Below are 25,757 nucleotides of genomic sequence, written 5' to 3' on the forward strand. Positions count from 1 at the left end.
TAGCCATGACCTATGAGGTACTTATCAATCTTGATGTACCACGCCTGAGGAGCCTATTTTAGGCCATAAAGTGCTTTTACCAATCTACACACCTTGTGTTCTTGACTCGCAACCTTGAACCTTGGAGGTTGATCCATATAGACTTCTTGCTACAACTCACCATTGAGGAAAGCACTCAACATCCATCTGATGAACTTTCCAACCAAACTGGGCTACTAAGGTGAGGAAAAGTTGAATGGTACTCATCTTGGTTGTAAGAGCAAAAGTCTCCTAGTCAATACCTTCCTTTTGTGAGAAACCCTAGCAACGAGGCAAGCTTTGTACTTGTCAAGGGTTATGTCAGCTTGATATTTCACGTTATACAACCATTTACAACTAATGGGTTCCTTCCCTTCCTTGAAGGAAGATCAAAAAGGACCCAAGTGTGATTCTTCTAAAGACTCTGATATTAACTTCCATAGCCTTTTCCAACTCAAGTATCCCTTTAGCCTTTGAATATGTTTGAGGCTTATAAGCACTATGCATGTTGGCCATGAGAGAAAAATTAACTGAATATTGTTGTTTGCTCGTTTTAGGATGATCCACCCTCAATGAGCTCATAATAATGAAGATCACCAATAGTCTTAGCCCACCATTTAGGTCAGAGAGTAGAAGAAGCAACACCGGATGTAGAAGCTAGAATTGGTACTGGCTCTGGAACAAGTTCAACAAGTGGAAGACTACCATCATCCTGAGGAAACTTAGGTTGAGCATCTTCAAACTCAAAATCTACATTATCCCTCCAATCACGTAGACCTAGTAGAAGATGGACACCCAAATCAAAAGCCTTCAAAGGTTGATCCTCAGAATTTTGCACAAATGAGGATTGGTGGAAAGGTCCACATGCTTCATCAAAGACTACATCCCTACTGAAAACAAGACTATCAGTGTCTACATCTATCAGTTGGTGAGCCTTATGGTTGTCACTGTACCTTGTGAACATAAGTTTTTGACTCTTGGAATCCAAATTGGAGCACTTGGCATCTGGAATCCACACATAAGCTATAGAACCAAAGATTTTTAGATGACTAATCCTAGGCTTACAACCAATCCAAGCTTCTTCAAGAGTGTTTTCCTTAACAGCCTGTATAGGGGACCTATTAAGGAGATAGACCAAAATGAAAATTGTTTCTGCCCAAAACTTATTTGGAACACTGTTGCATTATAACATGGAGTAGGCCATCTTATCAATAGTATGATTGTGCTGCTCTACAACATCGTTTTGCTAAAGAGTGTGGGGTGTGGTTAGCCGATGTTTTATACCATGTGCATCACAAAAGTTGGAGAATTCAGTAGAACAAAATTCCCCTCCATTATATGACTTAAGAGTGATTATATAACAATCAGACTCTTTTTCTACCAAGGCCTTAAACTTCTTATATACAATAAAGGCATTTGATTTGTTTAAGAAAGTACAACCACATTTAATGACTGAAATCATCAACAAAAAGAAAGAAATACCTGCAACCAGTAACAAAAGGTATTTGCATTGGCCCACAAATATCAACATGAACCAACTGAAGTACCTTAGAGGCTTGCTATGATTCACCATCCATGAACGTTGTCTTGTATTGCTTCCCAATGTCACAAGCTCCACAAACACAGTGATGTTGAGTTTGGATCTCAGGCAAACTAGCTACAAGTTCCTCTGAGCCAACTGAGAGAGATAATGCACATTTAAGTGCCCATACCGTTGATGCCAAAGCTTGCTGATGGAAGAACTTCTGGCTGCCACGGCTAAGTCTGGAGAATCACTAGTATCCACAAGTTGATAAAGACCATGATCCTAAATGCCAACAACTACAATAGTATGAGTCTCCCAATCAATAATTGAACACTTGTGTGAGCTGAATACAACATCCAGCTAAGGAGAATCTTGCATGATCTGACTTACTGAGAGAAGATTTAGTTCCACATTAGGAAAATAGTACACATTGAGGAATATGAGATCCCTCCTAGCAGAATGTACCTAAACAGTGCCCTTATCGACAACAATGTATTTTTCTCCTCTAGAAACAACTGAGTTAGTGAATGGAGAGAAGTCTATGAACTAATCACGTCGATAAGTAAAGTGGTGTGAAGCACCTAAGTCAGTGTACCAAGCAGAGGACTTATCATGATCTACAGATCTTTTAGCCATGAAGGCGTAAAAGGTAGATTATTTCTACTTTGTGTGCTCGGCTACATGCACTTTCTACCATGACCCTCCCTGCTTCTTATGTTCAGAAGCCAATCGTTCTTCGTGTAACCATTTTTATGACAATAATTACATTGTATGTTCTTTTTCTTAGAACTGTCTTGAGCTTGACTTGAGCCTTTCTACTACGAAGGCTAACTTTTCCCTTTGTTTTTTCGGCTGAGAGTGTATTGCAAAAGCTTGCTCTGTAGAAGATGAGGTAGGAACAATACCAAACTATTGTTTCCAACAGTCTTGCTACAAAAAGCTTGGTATAGAAGTCTGGAAACTTCAGATCAACATTCGTGGAAGTAATGTGGACAATTTCAACAAAAAGTTCATAAGACCTCAACAAACTTTTAAAGGTAATAACCACCATGTCTTCTTCCTCTATCAACTGACCAATCGCCTCCAGCTGATCATGGATGTCCTTAATCTTTGTCAAATGCTCTTGTAAGAATGTTCTCTCATCCATCATGATGGAGAAAAGTTGATTCTTTAAAAAGAATGCATGACTTTTATCATAAGTTTCATCCAAGGATTTCAAGTGCTCCCAAATCTTAGCAGCTGATTTTCCAGAGGGAACCTACGGAAGTTGATCATCTGTAACAGAAAGTTCTATGAGCACAACAGCTTCATGATTGCGCTCATCAAACTTTGCTTGATCTAGGTCCACTATAGTTGGACACTCAAGGGTGCCCAAGACAATTTGATCAAGAAAATGATATTCAAAAATGGTCATCATTCGCTACCTCTAAGTGTTGTAGTTTCTGCCATTGAAGCACTGACTGCCTTCCAACATGATGTTGATCAAAGAAGCCATCTTTATGTTTTTCAAGAAATGAAAAACAAGGAACTATGAAGATGCAGATTGCATGAAATTCTAGGCACAAATTTCAATGCACTGGACAAATACAAATTTAAATCTGCTACCAAAAAAATCAAGGCATGAATTTCAAGACAATTTTGAAGACCCAACAAAATTGATGCAAACCTAGAAAGAGATCTCAAAAAACCCAAAAAGAATCTAAATTGGAATAAAAATTTGTTGACACAGAAATTGAGGGACATAAAACGAGGTACCCAAAAAAATACGAGACCAACCCAGTCGAGCTCTTGAAAAACCCATTATGAACCTGTAAACAAATTTCAAGTCTGGCAAAACAACTAAGAGGTTCGATCAATACCCTAGCCGGCTTGAAAAAAGAAGCAAAATCTGAGAAATAATGACAAAATTTTGACAAAGAATGTAGAAGGGTTGAAGAAGAGCAACAAGAAGGTCGAAATGACCAAGGAGAGGATCGTTTATGTAGGGCAGCCAAAAGATGGTGCAAGTTGAGACTCCAAAATGATGCACAGGTTGTAGAAAATCAGAATTGCACCCAAACAAGCTGCAAAAACGTGTCCAAAGGTCACAAAATCCATGAAGCTGGCCATGATTTTGTAGGGAAAAAAAACAAACAAAAAAGACCCGTCCTTTGCAAGAATAGGGCCTCAAAGTTTTGTAAATCCTATCCAAAACACATAGCAAAAACCAGCCGCAATTACAAGAAGACATCAGGTAGAAAGATGTTTTCAAAAAGAACTTGGCCAAAGTAGAGAAATCGACCAAAAAAAAGGATGCCCAATACTAGTACAGAAAACCCTAGTTGGGTTTGAAGAAAAAAAGACAATTCATCCAAGATTTTTTTTTTTTGAAACTGAAAACCCTTTTCAAGTCACTTTCGAAAATCTAGAAATTTTTTAAAGAAACATTAAAAATATATTTTGAATATTTATTTGAATTTTTTTCGAAAAAAAACTATGGCTCTGATACCATATTAGGCAACTAATTGGTAGATTATTTTAAGAATTAACAATGAGCAAAGACGCTCAATAAATAAGCTTACAATATTTACAAAATAAGCAAACTACAGATAAGATTAGAGACAATCTTATCACCTAAAATTACAATGAAGTACATTATTGAGCATTAAATAAATAATAAAATATTAATGTAATAGAACATTGGGTTGTAGTGAATAGGGTATTACGATATGTGAAAGGGACACCTAACTTTGGCATTTTGTACAGCGACAACAAAGATCCTTGGCTGGTTGGGTTCACAAATTCAGATTAGGCAGACTTTGTTGATGGAAATATATACTTCTAGATATGTTTTCAATCTTGATTTGGGTGTTGTCATATGGACTAGTAAGAAGCACCTAGCAGTCGCTCTCTCTTCAACAGAAGCAAAGTATGAGGGAATTGTCAGAGCAGCATGTGGGAAAATTTGGCTTTGAAGGATGATTTCTAACATGAAAATGTCTCAAGCAGTGCCTTCACCTTTGTTTTGTGACAACCAAGGGTTGCTAAAGCTTGTCAATCCAGTCTTGCACCAGTGCACAAAACATGTTGAGCTTCATTGTCATTTCACACACCAACTTGAAAGAAGATGGATCAATAACATTGCAATATGTTTCAACTGAGAATCAGACTGCAGACATTCTTACCAAGTTCTTGAGTCTAAACAGATTTGTAAAATTTCATGACAAAATTGGTGTAGTTAGTAGATTGACCATTATGGGAGGGTATTAAAATAACACTGTTATATTAAGTATAATGGTCAATTACATCTTAAGGGTGGTATTTCAAAATTTTCCTTGTTTCTTTCAGTTTAGTTTGTTTTCTTAGTTATCTAACTTATCCGTTGTCGAAAGATCTTTTGTAATCTCTTATCTAAGGAGTCTTTTGCTCCTTTGTTTAATATTAATTATTTCAATCATTTTATCTATTTGTTTTGTGGCAGCTTTTCAAATCTATATATTTTATATAAATTTTTTGGTTGATTTCATAGCATTGCTTGAGATCTGAGCAATTTATATTAATATTGTAGTTCAAGGTGATTAACAGATGTACCTGAAGAAGCAAACATTGATTATTTGAGCTTACTTGCCAATCAAATAATAGTAAAATAATATTAGAACTAGGGAACAAAATTAATAACATGTACCAAATAGAGGAGCAAAGTGTATCTTTATTTGCAGATGAAACTATTACAAACATAGACCCAAAAGCCATGACTGTCACACAAGGATTTGAGACAATCCCACTAGATCATACTACTTTTTCTTGACAAGAAAGAATCTATTTAAAGGGCCAGAGAATTGCCAAGAGGGTACAACCACCACTATATCACTCTCAGCACCACTTGAATCCAGCAATCAATTGATATATAGCTGGATAAACCATATTATCAAAACATAACAATAGGCATTGTACACGTACTACAATTTTTTTTTCCTACTCTACAGGCTATGAGATTTTGGGATTCTCGTTTGGAAGCAACTTGAAAGGAATTCCTTCTGTATAGTTCTCAAACTCATCAATGCAAAGACAAGTCTTCTCATGAGAGATAACCAAAGATGATCATGGTAAGATACATCTGCAGAACCATGCCAAGACAAGTCTGTTCACTAGAGATAACCAAAGATGGTCATGATAAGATACATCCGCAGAATCAATTGTTAAAGGATTTATTTTTCTTTCCATTTTGATTAATAGGACCCTAAAAGAAACACTTAATAGTGTGGTCCATAGTATCACTTCTACAATTAGAAGCATAAGCACACTCATCATATAAAAAGATAAATACAAAATTGCTACAATTTTCATCACGTCAAATTTCAATCACATAAGGGAAATGCCCACATACCATGGTCTACCATGGTCTGCAATTCTTCCTCCATTTTATACCAACATAAGTTGTTGTTAAAGGGGTTAGTAAGATTAATAGACATTATGGATGGCAACTAAAGATCAAGCTTCCAATAAAATTGCTAAGTTTTCACTAATGAACATTTCTGATTACACTTTCTGGTTCATCATGCTTGAACTCCAGATAATCTATAAAAAGAGCCTATATTCGTTATCGTCTCATTCATTGTATTGATGGACCACAACATTGATCCTTAAAGACTTCCATCATAATTTTCCAAAAGTTTGTTGCATAATATTATGGATAGTAAAATAATGAAGTTCCTATCTTTAATTAGATCTACACGGATAAGATCTTTAATCAGAGATTGTTAAAATAAAAAATCCAAAAAAGGTCAGGACACAAAAAATGCTCAAACAAATGGTCAAATTTTGATGTGCAAAGAAGAGGTCTAAAATTGCAGCAATTTAGAACAAAATAAAACACAACTATCACCCCCTAAAAATAAACGTTAGATCACCAATACAACAAACCATCCAAAAGCCCCTCAAGTGATTGAGTTGGAAGAATGGAGATAATGACAAAACATTACATTGCTCCTCCCAAGAATTTTGGTTTGATCAACTCCCTTACAATATTACTGAATTGTAAAAGAAGAGAATTAATAATAAAACTCTTCTACTTATCTTTCCAATCCTTAAATATACAGGCAGACCACTAAAAGACATTTCAGATCTCATGAATGTCATTATTCATGTGAATAACTGTTCAACCATTTATGTAATTTGAACACCTCATATTTTTCTCGACAATATAGAAATCAATCAGTAACTATGTTAACCAGCACAAAATCATTCTTTACCTGGGACAGTATTGGAATGGATGCTCCTGAAAGATTAGCTGCTCAACTCAACAAAAAAAGGAAAAAAACACAATTAGTGGAACAAAGAATTTCCTTGAATACAATCAATATGTGAATACAAACAATATCAAACTCAAATTACAGAAACCAATACCAACAACCATTAACTTCTGATGCTTGAAATTTTGGGAAAATGATCCTAAACAAATTATAATATTTGTACATTTTAACAGAAAAAATAAATAACCCATGCCATTAAATTAATAAGATTTCCACAATCCATTTGATCTGTGCAAAGAAATGCTTCTGGTTTTTTATTGTGTGTGAATTTATAACATAACTTTTCGGATCCAAAACATTGATGTTATTAATTCACACACAATAAAAAACCAGAAGCATTTCTTTGCACAGACCCATGCCATGTTTTTTAGAAATCAAGATAAAAATTCTCATCACTATCATGAGCATGACAGCAATGCACGAACACCCAAATTTTAAAGTCCCTCTCACTATGATGGCATCAAAAGAATTAGTACATACAGTTGAATGGTTAAGAGTGATTTAAGCAGCATACCTCCTGCTGCCATTCCTGAAGCAACTCCAAGGGCCTCCAAAGCACCAACTGCAACAAAACGCAACTTAGGAAAGGCCAACATTTCATCTGTCACAATGCCCATATGGTAGCGAACATAGAGAATGGAAAAGTAAACCAGCACATACCTGTGGTCCAAAATACAAGCTATTGCCAGGATCACAATGCACATAAAAACAAAGAAAATAGACTGGTCTTACAAGTCTCACCATGTCTTTAACAGATTAATCTACAAGACATAGCAAGTGCAGATAAAAGAATTTCTCCGTTATTTATATTTATATAGCAACCACAACAAGTATATAAAATATGTTATTAATTATATCTGAAGAAGCTTTGCAATTTAAAAATAGTAACAGAATAGACATCAAGTGTGAAAAAGTAAAACTCCTTTAATTCTAACCAGTTACCTGAAAAATAGAATTTTGGGGGGGATCTTTATTTAATTTTCTCAACTTCACTTTATACCACATATTACAGCTAGAAGTGCTTAGCCAGTTCTCTGAATAGATGAGAGAACAAAAAATGCTTCTAAAAATTAGGATGTGAAATACACAATGATTTGTTCATAGGCAATGCAGTTGCACTTCCAACTACACTTAATTTTGGAACTGATTATAGTTAGTACACACATCCTACTATTATGTTTCAACAATATGGTTTATTTGACCATGCATTATTTGATTGTTGGCTTCAAGTAGTTATAAACATCAGTTGGTCAATACTTGTAATCCTCTTGGCAACCGTCAAGTCCTTTAAATAGATTTTATATTGAAAACTATATGATCTAGTCAGATCAAAACTGGACCCTGGCTGACCATCTCTGGCATACTTTTGTAATATCTTCATGTGCAAATAAATATTTATTTGTAATCCTCTATTTGGTATGTATTATTAGTTTTTTTCATTATTCTAAGTATTCATTTTACTAAATAAGTGTAAATATGCATCCTTCCAATAACTAGAACATCTTGCCACTAGTCCTCATTCATTTCTAGCCACTATGTTTTAATCTTCTCTGATATCATGCCACTTCTTCTGATCATGATGCCAGATCAAAGGGGCGGGGGGGAATGTATAAATACAAAATTTATCAGCAATTAACCATACTAAATCTACCACTTTTTTTGTGATTAGTTAAATAAATCATTATTTAATTAATTGCCCTTTGGCATTAATTTCAACTTCTTTCCAAGGTTAATTAATTAAACCAATCCAAAAAACCTGAGCTCCTTATTCCTCCAACATAATTAATCCATTAGTCCTTGATTAACTGATTAACACTAATTAATCTCCATTATCATATTATCTAATATTTGAATCCATATTACCAACTATCCTTGTCCATTCAATCCTAATCATTAAATCCATCTACTTGGATCAGAACCTAAACTTGCCATCATCTAACATGTTTTTCTTTCCTCATATGTTCCCACATGCGAGTATGTCACTTTATCCCTGATTAATCAACTAATTCCAACTATCATTTTCTCTAATGTTTGTATCCATATCATCATTGATCCTTGTCCATTTCATCCTAACCATTAATCCATCTACATAGATCAGAACCTAAACTTGTCATCATCTAACATGTCTCTCCTTGCCTCCTATTTTCGTGTGAGCATGCCACTTTATCCCACTCCTTGATCACACATGTGAGTATGCACTTTTAGAAGCATCATAGACTTCTACCTCAACTCCCCCCCCCCCATTGTTTCAATGTATGAGCATGCTAACCTTATCAACCTCTTGTTCACACAAATGTGAGTGTAGTAGACAAGGAATAAAGCACATTGTTATAGTCGGCTAAACAAATAATTATTATTTTTTGTATTTGCAATGATTAGTTTCCAACCAAATGTGAGTTGGCAGTTACCAAAGGTTGGTAGCCTTAACCAACATCAGTCTGCTATTTATGTATACTTATTTTTCACTGCTGAGGACTACTCAGTTGTTATTCTCTACTTAATGCATATACAAGAATTAATAATAAAGCTATGTTTCATGGTATTTCAAGGACAAGGACAGGGATGATAAGTGTTGTATTTCTACGGTGTTTCCTAGAGGGCCAAAAATAGGGGACAATTGTATAAAAGTTTTTAAATATATATATATATATATGAATTTTTTTAAAATATATTAATATTTTATATGTTTTATATAACTGGTAGTGAAATCAGAAAACGTCTTGTCTCAGACACAAAATAAGCATGCAACTCCAACACTTTGATGCATGCATGGAACATAGACTATACTTAGTGCCAACTTAAAACCATTCATTAATGCAAACTCCCACTTGAACTTGTAACTTTGATGTCTTAAGAAAAGCACTAGCTTGCATTAGCTTTTATAATATTCCATGGCATTTCCGGGACATGGACAGAAGGATGGCAAGGGATGCATTTCCAAAACATTTTATGGAGAGCCAAAAATAGGGGATGTGCCCTCGTATAACATAGTAATAAAGATATATCTTTCTTAAATTTTGCAAGTTGTTTATGTTCATAGGTTTTGTAACTATATATTCTTGTTTTCTCCGTAATTCTATAGATTAAAATAAACAAGTAAAAATTCAGCGTCATTGCAGAGTCAAACTCTAGCACATCACAACTCATAGGAAAGAATCATGGAATTCTAATGGGATAACTTGTTGACAAACTAGTACAAGCCAACAAAGATCAAGTGGATCAACTAACAAGAGAAATGGCACATCTTTAGGACATATTCTTACGAGAATACATTTGGAGGGAAGTTCTCACCTCGGAGGTCCCTCGGGACACTATCTTGGACAACCTCATTGTCAATTAAAAGGTTGATCATCTTGTTGTCCTCCATTTTATCATCACAAAATGGACGTAAAAGTACGAAACCTTTTCAACTAAGTTTTGCATATCTCTGAGATAATTTACTATTTAATTGGCTAACATTGATCAACCAATCATTCCCAATTCGTATAGTGAATCTTTTTCCTGAAGGCATTCATCAAGTCCTTTTCATTTTTTTCATTTTATTAGGCTATATTTGATTTTTGAAGCCTTCAAAGTCCTTATTTGCATTTTCGAGTGTTTGTTTAGTTTGCTTTAAGCTTTTTGTTTCGTTAAATCTCTTGCTTTCAGTTTTCCCTTCGATGCAGTATATCTTAGGGCTTAATCAGACTTATTAGTCAAAATATGATCATTTAAGTGACCAAAAAGTGGACTCTCATATTTAAAAGATGGATGTTATATTCTAATATTTAGTTTCACTTTTTGAAAAATATAACTTAAAATGACTTTATCTTATGTTTTTAAGTTACTTTATCACCTTTGATTTGTCACTTAAGTGATTTAAGTGACTATAGTGCACTTTACGTTATATTTTCATGTTGGGTTGCTTTTAAACTTTTCACTTAAGTGACTATAGTGCACTATATAGTCTAATTTAATGTTGAGATTTGTTTTAATAATTTATTTAAAACATCTAAGTAAAAAGTTGCTTTTAAATAAATATTTACACAATATGTAAACTATATAGCTAAGTTGCCGATTCAGGTTCAAGGACGGGTTCGGGTTTGGGGTTCAGTTCGTGGGTTCGGGCAATTTTTTTTTCCCCATTTGGGTTCGTGGGTGGGTTCGTGAGTATATATATATATATATATATATATATAGACACACACACAGAAGAGAAACATGCATAGTTGCAAAACAAAATCATTTCACAATATGAACAATTGTTGCTTGATCATTGATCAATGCCAAATGCCAAAGGGTTTTGGGTCCCTTCAAAACATGATTTTACCTGAATCTAAAAACATTAAATACTCACTCATTAATCTATCTTCATGATTGTAAAGAAAATTATACATTGAATTACTGAATTGCAAAACATAGACTAGTTCATCAAATAATACATTGAATTACTAAATTGCAAAACAAAGACTAGTTCATCAAATAATAAACTTTGAAACAATATGATAGATGACAAGTGTTTAGTAGTTTATCAATAATCATAGTATCAAATGCCCTTCAAGAGTCAATTGGATCATCATAAAATGAGAGATCAATGGCTTCATCCCCAACTGCAACTATATCTAGAGCTTCATCATTGGAACCCAAACTGGTTCCACTAGTCCCATATGCTGCTATATCACCGTCCTCCTCCTTGACATAAGGGATTAGATGAGTGAAATGTTGTTTAAATTTTTATTAAGTTCCTTTGAGAGTTACAAAAGAAAACAATTTAAAAAACACACTCTTTAAAGTTGTTTTTAGCCCCGAGTTCACTGTGGGTTCGTCTGGGTTCGCTCCAGCAAGGACCCAGACGAATCTGCAGTGAAAACTAAGGACCCTGCCCGAACCCGCAGCGAACCCGAGGGCAAATCCGGACCCGTGCGGACCTGGACCCGAATCCGAGCAGTAGGGGACAAATCCGGCAACTTAGCTATATAGTGTAAATATTCTATTTGACCCATTTAAAGTAATATTTGCTCAATAATGATACAATTAGACATGTGCTAAATAGGAAGTTTAAGTTGTGCAACTCAACATGTCTTTTTGAATTATATTACATGTAATTGCATTTAGAGAATGCAAACAACAAAAATATGCAAATGTGTCTCTAGAATACTATTTTGACTTGTTCAACCCAAATGCATGAAAGTGAAAAGCATATTTTAAAACATGTAATGACACCTAGAGAGTGCAATTTGCACTAAAACATGTTATTGGCAAGCTATTTTAAATATGCAATGAGGTTCCAAGGGTGTGATTTACATCTTGTATGCTAGTACATGCATGTGAAAACCATTTTAAAGGCATATTGCTCCAAACAGCCCAAGCGTCACATGTAAAGGCAGCCCAAGAGTGCATTTTTCATCAAAACTTGCAAACATAAGCATTTCCATTTCCAGCTCACGTGTTTGCATCTTGAGACCACAATTTGGCATTTGAATGCATGCGTTTGCATCTACAATCCACATATTTTACCATTTCATGCAAAAATGCCTCGTGCATTTGCATTTTTAGGGCACATTTTTCATCAAAAACGCCCAAGAACATGCATTTTCCTAAAATGTTTTGCATGTAAAGGAGTTTGGAGACCATGTTTTGGCATCGACAAGCGAAAACATCCATGCATTTGACCACAGAGATCATGATTTACAACTTTGAATTTGTCAAAGGCACTTAGTTGTTGCATGTGTTTGCACTTGGAGAACTCAATTTTGGAGAAGAATTATTCATCTAAACTTTTGTTTCCTCCATTTTTGGCTCATTGAGCTCCAAGTAGAAGGATTCAACTTTGTCTGTATTTCTTGCTTGTTTTGCTACAATATTGCATCCTTTGGCTTGTTTTTGTCAATTTGTTCAAATGCAGCCCATGTCTTTTGCATTTTGTCTTTAATAAGTTTGAAATCCTCTCATTGCAAATGCAAAAACTCTTCCAAACTTCACAAACAAAAATCACATGTATCGGGATATCTTGAAGTTCGTCATGTTTGAGTCAATAGCAAGAGGTATGTTTTCATTTTGTTCTTAGTTTTTCTTGCTTGTTTGTTGCTTGTTTTGATTTCTTTTTGGAAGAAAGTTGGGGATTTCCACCAAAGAATGTAAGTGCATTGACATGCATTCATCTTCCATCCCAATCCATACTTCATCCATTTTCCAAATTCCATTTTCTAACACATGCAATTACATCCTCTTGAACCCAATTACATGTTTATCTCAAGTAAAGATGATTTGCTTTTACCACATGTAATTATCTCTAGAGAATCTGATTTTGCTAAAAGGCCACACTTTTAAATACCAAAGCCATCATTTTGTGCACAACCATATGCATCCAACTTGCATTCTTTGCCATACAAACAAAATCCCATCTTTCCCCACATGCAATCCATCCTTCTAAATCCAATTTTGGCCATTTTTTCTCCAAATACATATGCTTTCTGATTCATTTCCAGCCATCACATGTGTTCCATAAGTATCTAATCAATACTTCAAACACGTTATTCTTCATAGATCTTCCCTTGCAAACTAAAGTCCAACAATCTCATGCATCCAATCCCTTCAGACAGTGTATTTACTCTTTAGAATTTCCATGTTCCAGTGCAAGATATGTCTGCACTATCAAAATCCAAAGGGAACATGAAATATCAGCATGATAAGGCGTTGGCTCACACAACCGCATCGCTCATTTCATCTGCTCTACATCAAATCTTAGATACGGAGATTGGGCATGTAGACATGGCCAATTTCTTGCAAAGGATTGAAGCTCCTGCCAACAAGAAATGAAGCATACCAAAAGGAGTAATATTCATCTAGTATCCACTTTTCCTATGGCTGCCCTGGAACCTGAGTTTGTCTTGGGATGCACTCATCATTTCAACCCTAAGTCAAAAACAATTACGGATGTGGATGGTAAGTTCATTATCAGCCTGGATCCGGATATTATTGAGCAAATCTTCAGAGTCCCTCAGACTTCAGAATGCGTGGATTTGTCTAAAGAAATGTCTCTGCGATTGTGGAATTAGAGAAAATTGGACTATCAGAGGCATACCAATGATAATTGGTTGGAGAATAAAAGACCCAATTTCTCTAAATGGCCTAGAAAAATACACAGATAGTTAATGATTTGATAACTCTCCTTAGCAGAATCTATGCCCTCAAAGAATCCAGTGACTTTGAACCCTGGATGTATAAATTCATCTTCCAAATTTTTGAGAACAAGGAACTTGTCTACTAGGGAGAGCTTATAAGCACAACATTGTGCGAACAGTTGATTCATGTGGGTACATCAGCACCATTCTACATGAATTCGTACTTAGTCTACATTGTTGCGGCCATGGGGACGTTCTCAGGACTTTCCACCAAGGGAAATCAATTTGGAACTACTATAACTAGATTACACTAATACAGGATTCAACATTACCACTGCCAAACCCATCCAAATTGGTTGATATATGCTCAATTCAATGTATAAAGACAAATCCATGGAAGCAGAACTTCAGCTCATCACTCTGAAGAAGTTCAAGACTATATTCGACTTTGACTACCGAGGGATGCATTCAAAGATCAAAAGGGCTTTCAGCCACATTCATCACATGGAGGATGTGTGGATTGACTTTCACACAGAGATAGACATCATGAAAATGGACTACTACAGGCTTACGTTGTAGCTAATCATCAACCTCAACATGGTTGAGATCCTAGTAGGCTTTGAGATTGAAGATGATGGCATGATCCTGGATTCAAAGTATCACAATACTCAGTTTGACTAACTTGGCCCTTTTCCTATTCAGTGGCAACAAAAAGAAAGAACTTCTATCTTTGATAGATTATAATCTATCTTACTGAATACTAACAAGTGGCTGAAAAGCAAAGGCCTCAAGAGAGTAAATCCAAAGATCGGGGTAGATTGCAATCACTTCGGGCCGGTTGAAAGGAGATCAGAAGTGGAGATTAAAAAGGATGGTTCATCCTCTTCAGGGCTAGCTAAAACTATCAAGTTTAAGCTCAAAGGGGGAAAAGGATCAAATCCATCATTGGTTCTTCTCAAGCACCCATGCAGGTTCAAGAATCAAAGGAAGAGGATGAAGAGGAAGAGGGAGAGACAATGATCATATCTCTCCCATAGCCATCAAACAACTAGGAGCCATCTATTCGATAGGAACCTTTCTTGGATGTCATAAACAATGATGTGGATTCATTCTCTACTGTATTCATGCCTACCATTTCCATCTCGGAGCTGAACATGTCGACACTCCCTAGCTCTTCTACAACTGCTCCTATCCTTACAAAAAAGCAATGTGAAAACTTGGGAAATGTATTTGACAATTTTACAACTCGCACAAAAGGTCAAGTTTCCCAACTTGATACCTCAGTTGCAAGGTTCAAGATGTTCATGATGGAGTCATCTCAAAGGACACCCATGGTTCCAGCTATGCAAACTAAAGCATGCATTGTGATGACATAAATACATTCAGGATCAATGTCTGTTGTAGCCACTGTTCCAGTTTCAATAGATGAAGGTTTCGGTCTGCTCATATGTTTGGGAAAAATCACCATGAAAAGGAGGAAGGTCATACTACGGCCGAATGATCTCCCTACAAAAAACAATAAATCTAAACTCCCAAAGGCAAAAGTTGTTTCAAGAATCGTTGTTGATTATGAAAAAACCAAATATGCAGAGATTGTAGAGCCTTAGGTAGACAAACTAGTTGAAGAGCTTAACCACTCAGATTACAAGTTCACCAAAATCAAACTTGGTAAACAGTCATGGTTGGGGTGTTTACAGGATGCCCAAGATGCACTCTCAAATTTGTCAAAAAGAAATCACGAGCTCTGGGAAAAGAAAAATCAGCTAACAATTCTTGTAGCCCATAGTCGTCACATCTCAAACAACCAAGGTGAATTAAAAAGTCGAGGCAACAAAGGCTTAGATCAAAGAAGTTATCCCATAAGGAGTTCAGTCAATCAAAGATGCACTCAAAGTATCAGAGGTATTGAGGAAAGACTCCATGACATGTTCGCTTCCTTCAACCAAGAGACCAATACCCTGAAAGAAGTTTTGGTTATTTGGGATCAAATTGCAAACATTGATTTGGATGTCTTGATTTCGTGTGATGTCATTCAATCCCCAGTTATGTTCTACAAATATCAGGGACTCATGGGTCATAAGGAGCAAATACTGGGAAAGCTTTTGACAAAATTACAGGGAGCCTTAGAAGGCTATAAAGCAGTAGAAATGGAGATCATGAGTGATCTGAGGCAGATGGGATGCAAGGTCCTTACTAAAGATGATAACATGTTCACTGAAGAGGAAATGAGTTCAAGGTACACCGACAAAGTCAATGTTGATTTTGATTCTGAAGATTTCAGATTGCATACGATAAACAGGTTCACTGCGTACAAGTCTATGGCAAAACAATTGTGGGATTCTCTTACAGAGAATTACAAAGTTGTAAAATCAGCACATGCAAATGCAGTCAGAGTTGAAGCTATTTCAAAGAGGATGGAGATTCCATATCTTCCTATGGTTCATGATTGTATTGCCAAACATAAGGCTTTCCTTGACAATCTCAAGGATTAATTCATTTTTCTCTACCTTTTCTTATAGTTTTTAGCATTTCATCTTTGTAGTCGTAGAAGATGAATTGCATGTCTCATGACATGTGTAAATCCAATAATTCTTCTCCTCCTATGATGAGTCCTCCCCTGAGTCGACCTCTACAACCATCTACCACGATCATGTCTCCCCTTCTCGGCGTTAATGGCAATGGTTGTTCTTCTTGCTAGGTTGTTTCCTACATTTGGGTTGCTTGCAGTTGTTTCTACGCTTGAGTTGCTTGCTACTCTTTATGCTTTCATAGATTTCGTGCCTCGTCCGTCCCTCTTGGCTAGCTTTCACGAGTTTCTTTTGGCTGCCTTCTGCTCCATCGTTGGGTTCTTCTGATTCGACAGTTATCTCTTGCATTCTTCCATGGGTTGGCCGTCCTTCTTGCTAGGTTGTTTCCTATGTTTAGGTTGTTGTCCGTCCCTCCTTGCTAGCTTTCACGAGTTTCTTTTGGCTTCCTTTTGCTCCATTGTTGGGTGTCTTCTAATTCAACGGCTATCTCTTGCATTCTTCCACGGGTTTCTTCTACACAGTCGGCCCTTCATCTTCATTCACATTTTCTCTCTCTGCCCTCTATCATGGTTGCTGGCATATGCATGCCGTTGGTGTGTGGTTTAAGGGGTTTGCTTATTCTGCCTTTCACATACAAGCAATTGCATCTTCATTTGCATTCTATCTCTCTGCCCTCTGTTGTGGTTACTAGTGCATGCATGTTTGATCGCTAGTGTGTGGTTTCTCAATAATAATAAAGGGTTTGCAAAGTCAGCCATATTGTCTGATACGTATAGACAGTGTGTCTACCAGTAAACATGACTACTAGTGATAGTTTCTTGCCTCAAAATCATCTTCTGACCTACCAAAGACTATGTGAACATGTGAACAAACTTGAAACTGATAATACTTTGCTTAGAGATCAGGTTGCTGCATTGACAAAAGAAATTACAGAACTCAAACAAGCTACAGGATTGAATACCTCACGTATCCAATGTTTCTCCAATACCTTCATCTCTGAAACTGCAGGCTTGAAATCCAATTTAGAATCAATCATTGGACAACTAGATGGGTTGGAAAAAATCAAGGAACAACAAACTGAAATGGCCACAAAACACTCTTCTCTGATTGCTGAAGCTGAACAAAAGTGAAATCATGGGCCTCTCTTTGCACTAACACAGATACTACTACACCCCGGTTGAGCTTAGACAAGATTGTTTAGGGAAAGATTGAGGATGAGCGAGTATGACGGGGATGAGAGCTCAAATTGCATGTTCGTAGTCTCTCATCCACTTCTGATCCTCTTTCTATTGGACACTCTTTCCTCACTGACCAGCTTGGTATCTTCGATATCACTTTAGATAAGTGTTGGTTTGGTCTTGGAGATGCCCTTTTCATCAGGTTTTTCTCTTTCTCTGACAGGCTTCATGCTCTTAGAGCAAAGAGAAAGTTGTTCTCTCTCTCCTCTAAAATTTATCTTGATGAAGATCTCACGAAGGCACAAGTTACAGAGCTGAAACATGTTCGGGGAATTGTGGCAAGTGCTAGGTAGGCTGGAAAATGGGTTGTTATTAGGAATCTTAGACTAGTTGTTCATGATTCTCCTCCTAGTGGATGGGAGGCAAGGCAGCCCTCGAAAACCGCATGACGATTTCGACAATACTCTAACGAGACAAAGCCCTCCACTCCATCTCTTCTTGTCAACTGTTGGAATGGAAATAGCTCTTTATGGTTATTACCTAGTCTCTTTCATGATGCGATGGGGTCTGTCGATATTTTGGCTGTTATGGAGACCCATAAGAGTCTCATGCGTCCTCTTCCTGGTTACCTTGGATACCAATGGTTGTTAGATTGTAGAGAGGAGGTTCGTACTTCTGGTGGTGTCTGTGGATCCAAGGGTGTTGCTTGTTTGATTAGGGATGATATTTTCAACTACACATCAGTGATTCATTCCGACGCCTTTGCCAGATTCATGTGGGTCCGTATTGGTCGTTGGAATCACCGACAAAGGGACATCTTTCTTGTCGTTTGTTACTTTCTACCAACCTCTTCTCCATATGCCATTCATGAGGCCGAGGATAGGGATCCATTTTGCGACCTTCAGGAGAGTATCTCGCAGTTTGCAGCTTTAGGTTACATCATTATTCTCGGAGAGTTCAACGCACAAACCAGGAATCTCCAGACACCTATACATGACTGGGGCTCTGATTCGATCTATTTTTCTGAGATAGATCCAACCAGTCTGGGACTTCAGCGTACCTCGGATGATGCTCTTGGACTGCTCTCTTGTTATGGTCACCACCTCCTCCAACTCTATGAGTTTTTTGGTTTGTTGATTCTGAACGGTTTATCATCTTTTCCTAGTTCTGACCTCTTTACCTACTAGCCACATTGTGGAAGTGCGTGTTGTGGATTGTATCATCACCACTTCTTCATTCCCTCCATGCACAGTTTCACCATTTCTTGTCTCCCCTTTGTTGACCATGCTCTTCTTTGCATTGCTATCCGCATCTCTCCTAGTCTGTCGCCTTCTCCCCAACCCCCCTCATCCCACTTGGCATTGCCTACACCTCTACTCGCTTCTACTACCCCAAGGGAGATGGTGAGCTCTTTTCCTACCATCTTAGGAGACTTTTGACACCTGCTAGTTTTAGTGACTCATATGCAGCCTCCAACATGTTTGATTTACTTGCTTCTACTATTTGGGAGTTTGCTCTCCTCTCTATCCCTCACCACCCTCCTCCCTCTCTCAGGTCTAAGCATTGGAATACATGTCTCGTGAACCAATGGTTTGATGTTGATTGTAAAGTTTTCCATCACTTTGTTTGCTTAGCTTTTAAGACTCAGTCTCCTGCCTTCGTTCACCTATGTTTCTCTTACCTCCATTTTCTTAGCCACAAGAAACGTTCTTTTGCCTCTTCTCAGTGCATAATCTATGCTTATTCAGAATCCTCAGATCTTTTGGCATACCCTTTCCTTCGCTGTCCCCCCCCCCACCCTTTGTCCTTGACTTTCACTCTCTGACCTCCCACACCATTACGCTCTATGACATTCCAGGGCAACCACCTCTTCATTCCACTCCACCTCCTTTTTGTCATCTGTTCACCCCCTCCAATATTTATGAGGCCATCAAATCTGTGGGATGCAGTACAACGGCGGATGAGGAAGGTTTCCAAGCAGAACTATTCAAACTTGGTGCTTTGGTCCTTGGTTCCTACCTTCCTACACTATTTAATAGAGTGGTTTGTACTAGGTTTCCTCAATCCTGGTCACGACATGTGATTTACCCTATTCATAAGTCTAGGCCTGCTTATAACCCTGGTAACTATAGGACCATCATAATCGAACATACTTTTGCCAAACTTTATGCCACTGCTCTAAACACTATGCTATCTAGAGAGCTTGACAAGAAAGGGTGTAGAGCAAGAGGTTAGGTCGGTTTCTGGGCAAACTACCAGACTATGGATCATGTCTTCACGTTGCAAGCTATTATTGAGGAGGTTAGGCACCTCTCTGAGAAAGTCTACTGTTGTTTTGTGGACTTCCATAAGGCTTTTGATATTGTTCCTAGGATGGCCTTGTTTCAGAAACTTAGCGAATTGGGATTTCAGATATGTTGTTGACTGCTATTATGCGACTACACGAAAAGGTGATTGGTTGATTCAGGACTCTGAAGGGCTTTTCTGTTCTGATTCTAAGCACCATTGGGGTGAAGCAAGGCTGCACCCTTTCTCCCACCCTTTTCGGGTTATATATTGATGAGTTTGAGGATTTCCTTGTGAACTCACAACCTAGCGATGGGTGCTATTTGTATCAAGTTTGGATCTCCATTCTCCTTTTTGTTGATGATGTTGTTCTCTTGGCCTCTTTTCTTGACAGTTTACAAAGACTCCTTGATGATTTGGCTTCCTTTTTTGATCAACGTCAACTCGTGGTCAATCTGACCAAGACTCAGGTTATGATCTTTAATTGTTTAAAGACCTCTCATCTTCATTTCTTCTTTCAGGGGCAGGAGGTTGAGATTATTTCTTACATGTATCTCGGGGTGAAGTTCTCAAGACCCCGCTTCAACTTGAGACTGGCTATTCAGTCCAGAGTTAGGAAGGGCATGGGCTCTCTAACCATACTCGAGAGACAGTGTTTCAGACATTATTTTCAAGACATTTTGTCCAAGTTGTCCCTCCTTGACTCCTTGATTCGACTGACTATTCTCTATGGCTCGGTGGTTTGGGGACCTCTTCTTGCTTCAAATTAGGCCTCTATTGAGCGTGTTCAAACGTTGCCTTTACGGCATATCATTAGATGTCATAGATTCACCCCCCATAGCATTGTTTTGGCCGCATTTGGAGCTCATCCTTTCAAACTTGCAATCATTTTGACTTGATCTGGTTTCTCCATCGGCTTCGAGGCTTTACAGATTTGGCAGTTGACTGACACAGACATTCTCATTTGGCACACTGTTCTTTTGTTACGATTATGAGATCCGACACTAGCGCTAGATCTTGTTGTCGGTATGCTCAGGCTACCTCTTTGTTGAGTTCGATCGAGATTGAGATTGATAGTCTTTCTCCTTACCAGTTCTCGCTAGATGCTCCTGCTCACCTCCTTCCATCACGTCAGGAGTTGAATGAGCATGTCAAACAGGATATCTATAGATAGTACATAATCACTACCTAGCCTAATCCTCCTAGTGGATTACGTCCGAAGATGGCCTTTTATGCTGAGCATTTTCTTCAAGTTCAGAATGGTATTATTGTCCGCCCTGCTTATCTTTATCGGTGCTGCAATCACACTTTGAGATTCTCTTTGGGTTCCTTTAGAGTTGGCTCTCACCATCTTCGGGTCCAAACTGATCACCATATGGTTAAAGAGGACCGCATCTATCGACTATGTAATTTAGCGGAGGTGGAGATTGAGACTCACTTTATATTTCATTGTCCTATCTACTATGAGATCAGAGGGAGATTTTACTGCCTATTTAGAGCTTGCTTTTCTCTTTCAGTGTTCTTTAACTATATTGACCAGTGGTACCTTGCACTTTACCTATAGGAGGCCACCCAGCTCCGTGAACATACCCTGCAATCATTCATACCTCAAGGCCATATTTCAGATCAGTTCATCACTGCCACCACAGGGCGCAAAAAAGCCATCTAGTACTACTCACTTCAAATGGGTCCGACACTGCACCAGTCCTTCCAGGCAGCGACACTCATCCAGTAGTTTTCGGCAAGGATCTAAGACTCTAGATCGTTCACGGTTCTACCCTTCTGTGACTGATTTCTTTGTACCAAGGAAGGATCCTTAATCCTTACCTTGGTTTTTCTAGTTTTGTGTCTTGTTTTGTTTCTTCTTAGACATCGTTTGGTGCTCCTGCTTTGGTTGGCTCTTTTGTTTGTATGCTTAGTCCCATAAACCCTCGTAGTCTTTTGTTGGACATTAATATTATTATCTTATCTTATCTCACCTAGTTTTACAGAGTCAAAGTGGTTGAGTTGCTCCCACTTTTTTCTCTTTTTTCTCCCTACTTTTCCTATATAAGAAGTGCTCCCCTCATCGTAAAAATCATTTTTTATTGTATGCAAGAATGCTCTAATAAAGTTGTGTGAGCATAACTTTGATTGTGTAATATTGTTTTGAAGAAAAGTGAATACAAATAAACAATTGGAGCTAAAACTGTGATTGAGAGCAATTGTGATAGAACAAATTACAAGCTTTGATTGTAATTTGTGTCTATTATCTTTGATTCATGTTGTTATTGTATGTTTAAATAATAGAGCATAATGAGTTAAGAAGCAATCAGAGCCAAAGCTTGATTGGGAGCAATTGTGGTGATATATAAACTAGAAGCTTTGACTATAGCTTGTATTGTCATCTCAATTCACAAAAATAGCTAGAATTCCTTACTTTTAGAAGTCTTTGCGCCCTAATGGTAGAGGTTATTCTTATAGAATAGATTAAAACAAGACTTAGAGCCAAACCGATATGCTTTCAATCAGCCTTTGAGTTGGTATTGGTTTATCATTATCACAATTTCCAACAATCAAATAGAAGTGTAGTTAGATTTCATCTTGCCTGTTACTCCCTCCACGGGCAAATGGATTCTTTCTTGAAAGATAAGAGGAAAGAATATTGGTAACACCCCTTACAAAATCGCTCAACTTCTTACTTACCTTGAGTTGATCCAAGGAATGGTGAGAAGGGGCGGCCTTCCCTTAAAGATAGGAGAGACTTTGTCTCATATGTTGTGGCTAGTCTACCTATTTTGCAACTGGATTTGAACAAGCTATCAATTGCAAATATCCACCCAACATGTCTATTGTAACAAATATCAAGGCTTATCACACCATTGTTATGTGCCAAGTATGAAAGTGTTTACTTGCTAGATACGGAAGTGATCTTAATGTGATCTTAATACAAAACTATGTACCTGTTAAGTACCAGAATTTGCACCCGGTATTGAACTGAATGACTTTAGTAATTCTGGTATAACATGGGAATCACTTCTACGTGGGACATGCAATGAAGTGAGACCTCCAGTTTTCAAGCTGGTTCCTATCAGATGCTTCACTTAAAGCTTGAAAACTTATGAGGGAAAGGGATAGAAAGATATGGAAAAGCAAAACTAAACCTATGGTGATGCACCTAAAGTTCGAATTTCTGAAATTCAGAAAAATTTTACACTTGAAAACCATGAAATAATTTCAAACTCACAAAACTTGCCTAACACATGCATTCACATAAATATTTTGCTGAAAGGTTGAAATGGCTATTTGCTTAGTAAAGGAAAAGAAAGCTTTCACAATCAAGAACAGATTACATCTGCTCACACAACCTGCAACCTGTGCCATATATTTATCACAGAATAGGTACAAAAGTTAGACAAAATTGAAAGGAAAATGAAGCTTTCACGAATAGTTTCATCAAATCACACATACACAACTCTACAAATGACAAGAAGATGATAAAAATTATGCCAAAATAGTCTCCAATGTAGCTTTTGAATATCATAAACTGAGTTACAGAATCATGCAAAAATATGCCCAAAGGATAGAGAAAAATCACTAGGAGCCAAAATTGCATAAGAGAACTCCTTTCAAATGAGCCGCCAACTCCTTAAGTACAAACTCGAACTCCACCTCTATGGTCGAATGCTAGAAAAAAGGCTCCAAAAAATGGAGTCTAGAAGCCATGAAAGGAGGATAAATGTTTTGAAAAAGTCCTTCCAACCCATAGGGAACTCAACACTTGGCTTAATATACACTAAAAATGCCTTGAAAGCTCATAGAAATCCTTCAACAATCATGATAGACTCCTAATTCGAATTCTTCCTAAACTCTTCCTCCTTATGTCTCCAAACCAACTCAACTTCTTACGAACCAGTCATCAAAAGCACTAAAGACCCTTTCCCTCTTAAATTCAAATTTAACAATAAAGATCTACCACTACTATCTTTCTTGAACGTCTTTAACTCATAATAAATGTCATTACCCCTCAACAAGACTTAATCCAAAATACCTCCATTTGGCATAAAACTCGCCACCTCTTCTATTGACTCCATATTGCATCTAAGACTTGAACATTATAAGGTGATTTATAACAATATCACTTAAATAATATTAAAATACATTTTTGAAATAATTGCAACATTTACTTTTAACAAAATGAAGACACTTCTAACTCAAATAATCTATAGAGTTTTGGTTGACAATAACATTATTCATTATTTAAAGCAAAAAGCCCTCTCATTTTCGGTATTATGAAGAGGTATCAATAAAATTAGGAGTTCACTCCTTTTAATGACCTAAACTTCATGATTTCCTTCATTCAACTCTTTTGGAAGAGAAAATAAGAAAGAAGAAAACTCATGGCAAGGGTCTTCTCAGAAATTCTGATCTCGTTGCCATTATTATTCTGGAAGATGACTTTTCCCGTGTGCACTTACGGAGATTGCTGCTATTATGGCACTTTGACATGGAATTGTGATGTGGCGATTTTAGCTATTTCTGGAGCTTAACGTGCCTGATTTTCTAAATACTTGCTTGGTCTTTTCATGCTGATTAAGCCTGCAATTTAGCATCAATCAATTCATTTATTCATGAATCTTGTCCATGCCATCACTTTGTTGGAGAAATTTGATGTTTGAAAGGTAAAAACATGAGCTGAATCTACTTCTTCTGCTGCTGCTATCATGGTATTTGGTATGGAGTTTGGCCTATGCTGGAGCATTTTTTTCTACCTAATTTTTGTAATAATCCCAAGTGCAGAGGCCTAGTGACAACCGACTTGATGGCTGTACAGAAGCTTAAAGTGGGGGCCGTACGGTGTGAAGATCATAGTAGTGGCCATACGGAAGTTGTATTATGGCTGTATGGTGTAAGGTTGGGCAGAGTGTACGGTTCAGAAGGCCATATGGTGATCAAATGGGTTGTACGGTGGTCAAGGATGACCGTACGATGGTCTATGATGGCGTATGGTGGAGAAAGAGGGAAGGGCGTACGGTGGTGGTGGAGCTGATAGCCATACGGGAAGGCCGTACAATGGGGTGGACTAATTAGGTTGTACGGTGCTGAGATGGTTGTACGGTGTGCTAATGAGGACTGTACTAAGGCAATATGGTATCTTTGGAAAGAAATGCCTATAGAGAGGGCCATATGGGTGGTGTCCTGAGTTGAAGGTAAATGGAGAGGGGTGGACGGTGGTGTAACACAAAGAATTTAAATGTAGATAAACAAGAGATTGAATTACCCAATACATACAACACAGAATTGATCAAATTAAACACAGTGTTTTCTCCAATTTGCAATAATTCGCAATATGATGATACTCCGATTTGCCAGATCCGAGCGAAGTATCATAGGTGACAAAATAGGGTGAGGGTTGAATCCCACCGAAACCGGAATGGCCAGTAGAGAAGATCTCTCACTTCCAAAATGGCGAACAACAGAGAATCCCAACTGGAATTCACAGTACAAAGAAATAATCCAAAATTGCATACCTAATGACTACCTATAAGCCGTGCTTAAATACCCGTCGGGGAAAACTTTCCAAGGGTGTACAAAGATAACCAATGGTGACACAAACTACGGAAACAAAAAGGGTCTGAGATACATTAAATCAATCGTCTTGTTACAATAGTTTGATTAATATTAATTTTATAACGGAAACGTTACAGTCCTCCTAACCCAAAATTTGCTTGTCCTCAAGCAAATGCAATGTCGGGTGCTAGAGAATGTGCCCGCCTTCCCATGTTGCATCGTCCAATGGCAAATGTTTCCAATGCACCAAATATTCCTTCACCGTGTGATTCCGCAGT

The 25,757-nt window shown here is 37.5% G+C and overlaps 1 protein-coding gene across 1 annotated transcript in view; it reads right to left on the minus strand.

Moving 5' to 3' along the window:
• The window catches only part of LOC149559216 (protein CLT2, chloroplastic-like), a 151,593-nt gene that overhangs the window by 92,530 nt on the left and 33,306 nt on the right, over nucleotides 1-25,757 (minus strand). Inside the window, exons 2-3 of the mRNA XM_089833140.1 lie at nucleotides 7,349-7,494; nucleotides 6,775-6,812 (exon numbers count right to left, since the gene is read on the minus strand). Coding sequence (XP_089689266.1) covers nucleotides 6,775-6,812; nucleotides 7,349-7,494 — 184 coding nt within the window. The remainder of the gene's footprint in view (nucleotides 1-6,774; nucleotides 6,813-7,348; nucleotides 7,495-25,757) is intronic.

The sequence above is a fragment of the Cupressus sempervirens genome, chromosome 5 (assembly GCF_028749045.1).
Source record: "Cupressus sempervirens isolate cs-2001-9-10 chromosome 5, ASM2874904v1, whole genome shotgun sequence".
NCBI classification, from domain to species: Eukaryota; Viridiplantae; Streptophyta; class Pinopsida; order Cupressales; family Cupressaceae; genus Cupressus; species Cupressus sempervirens.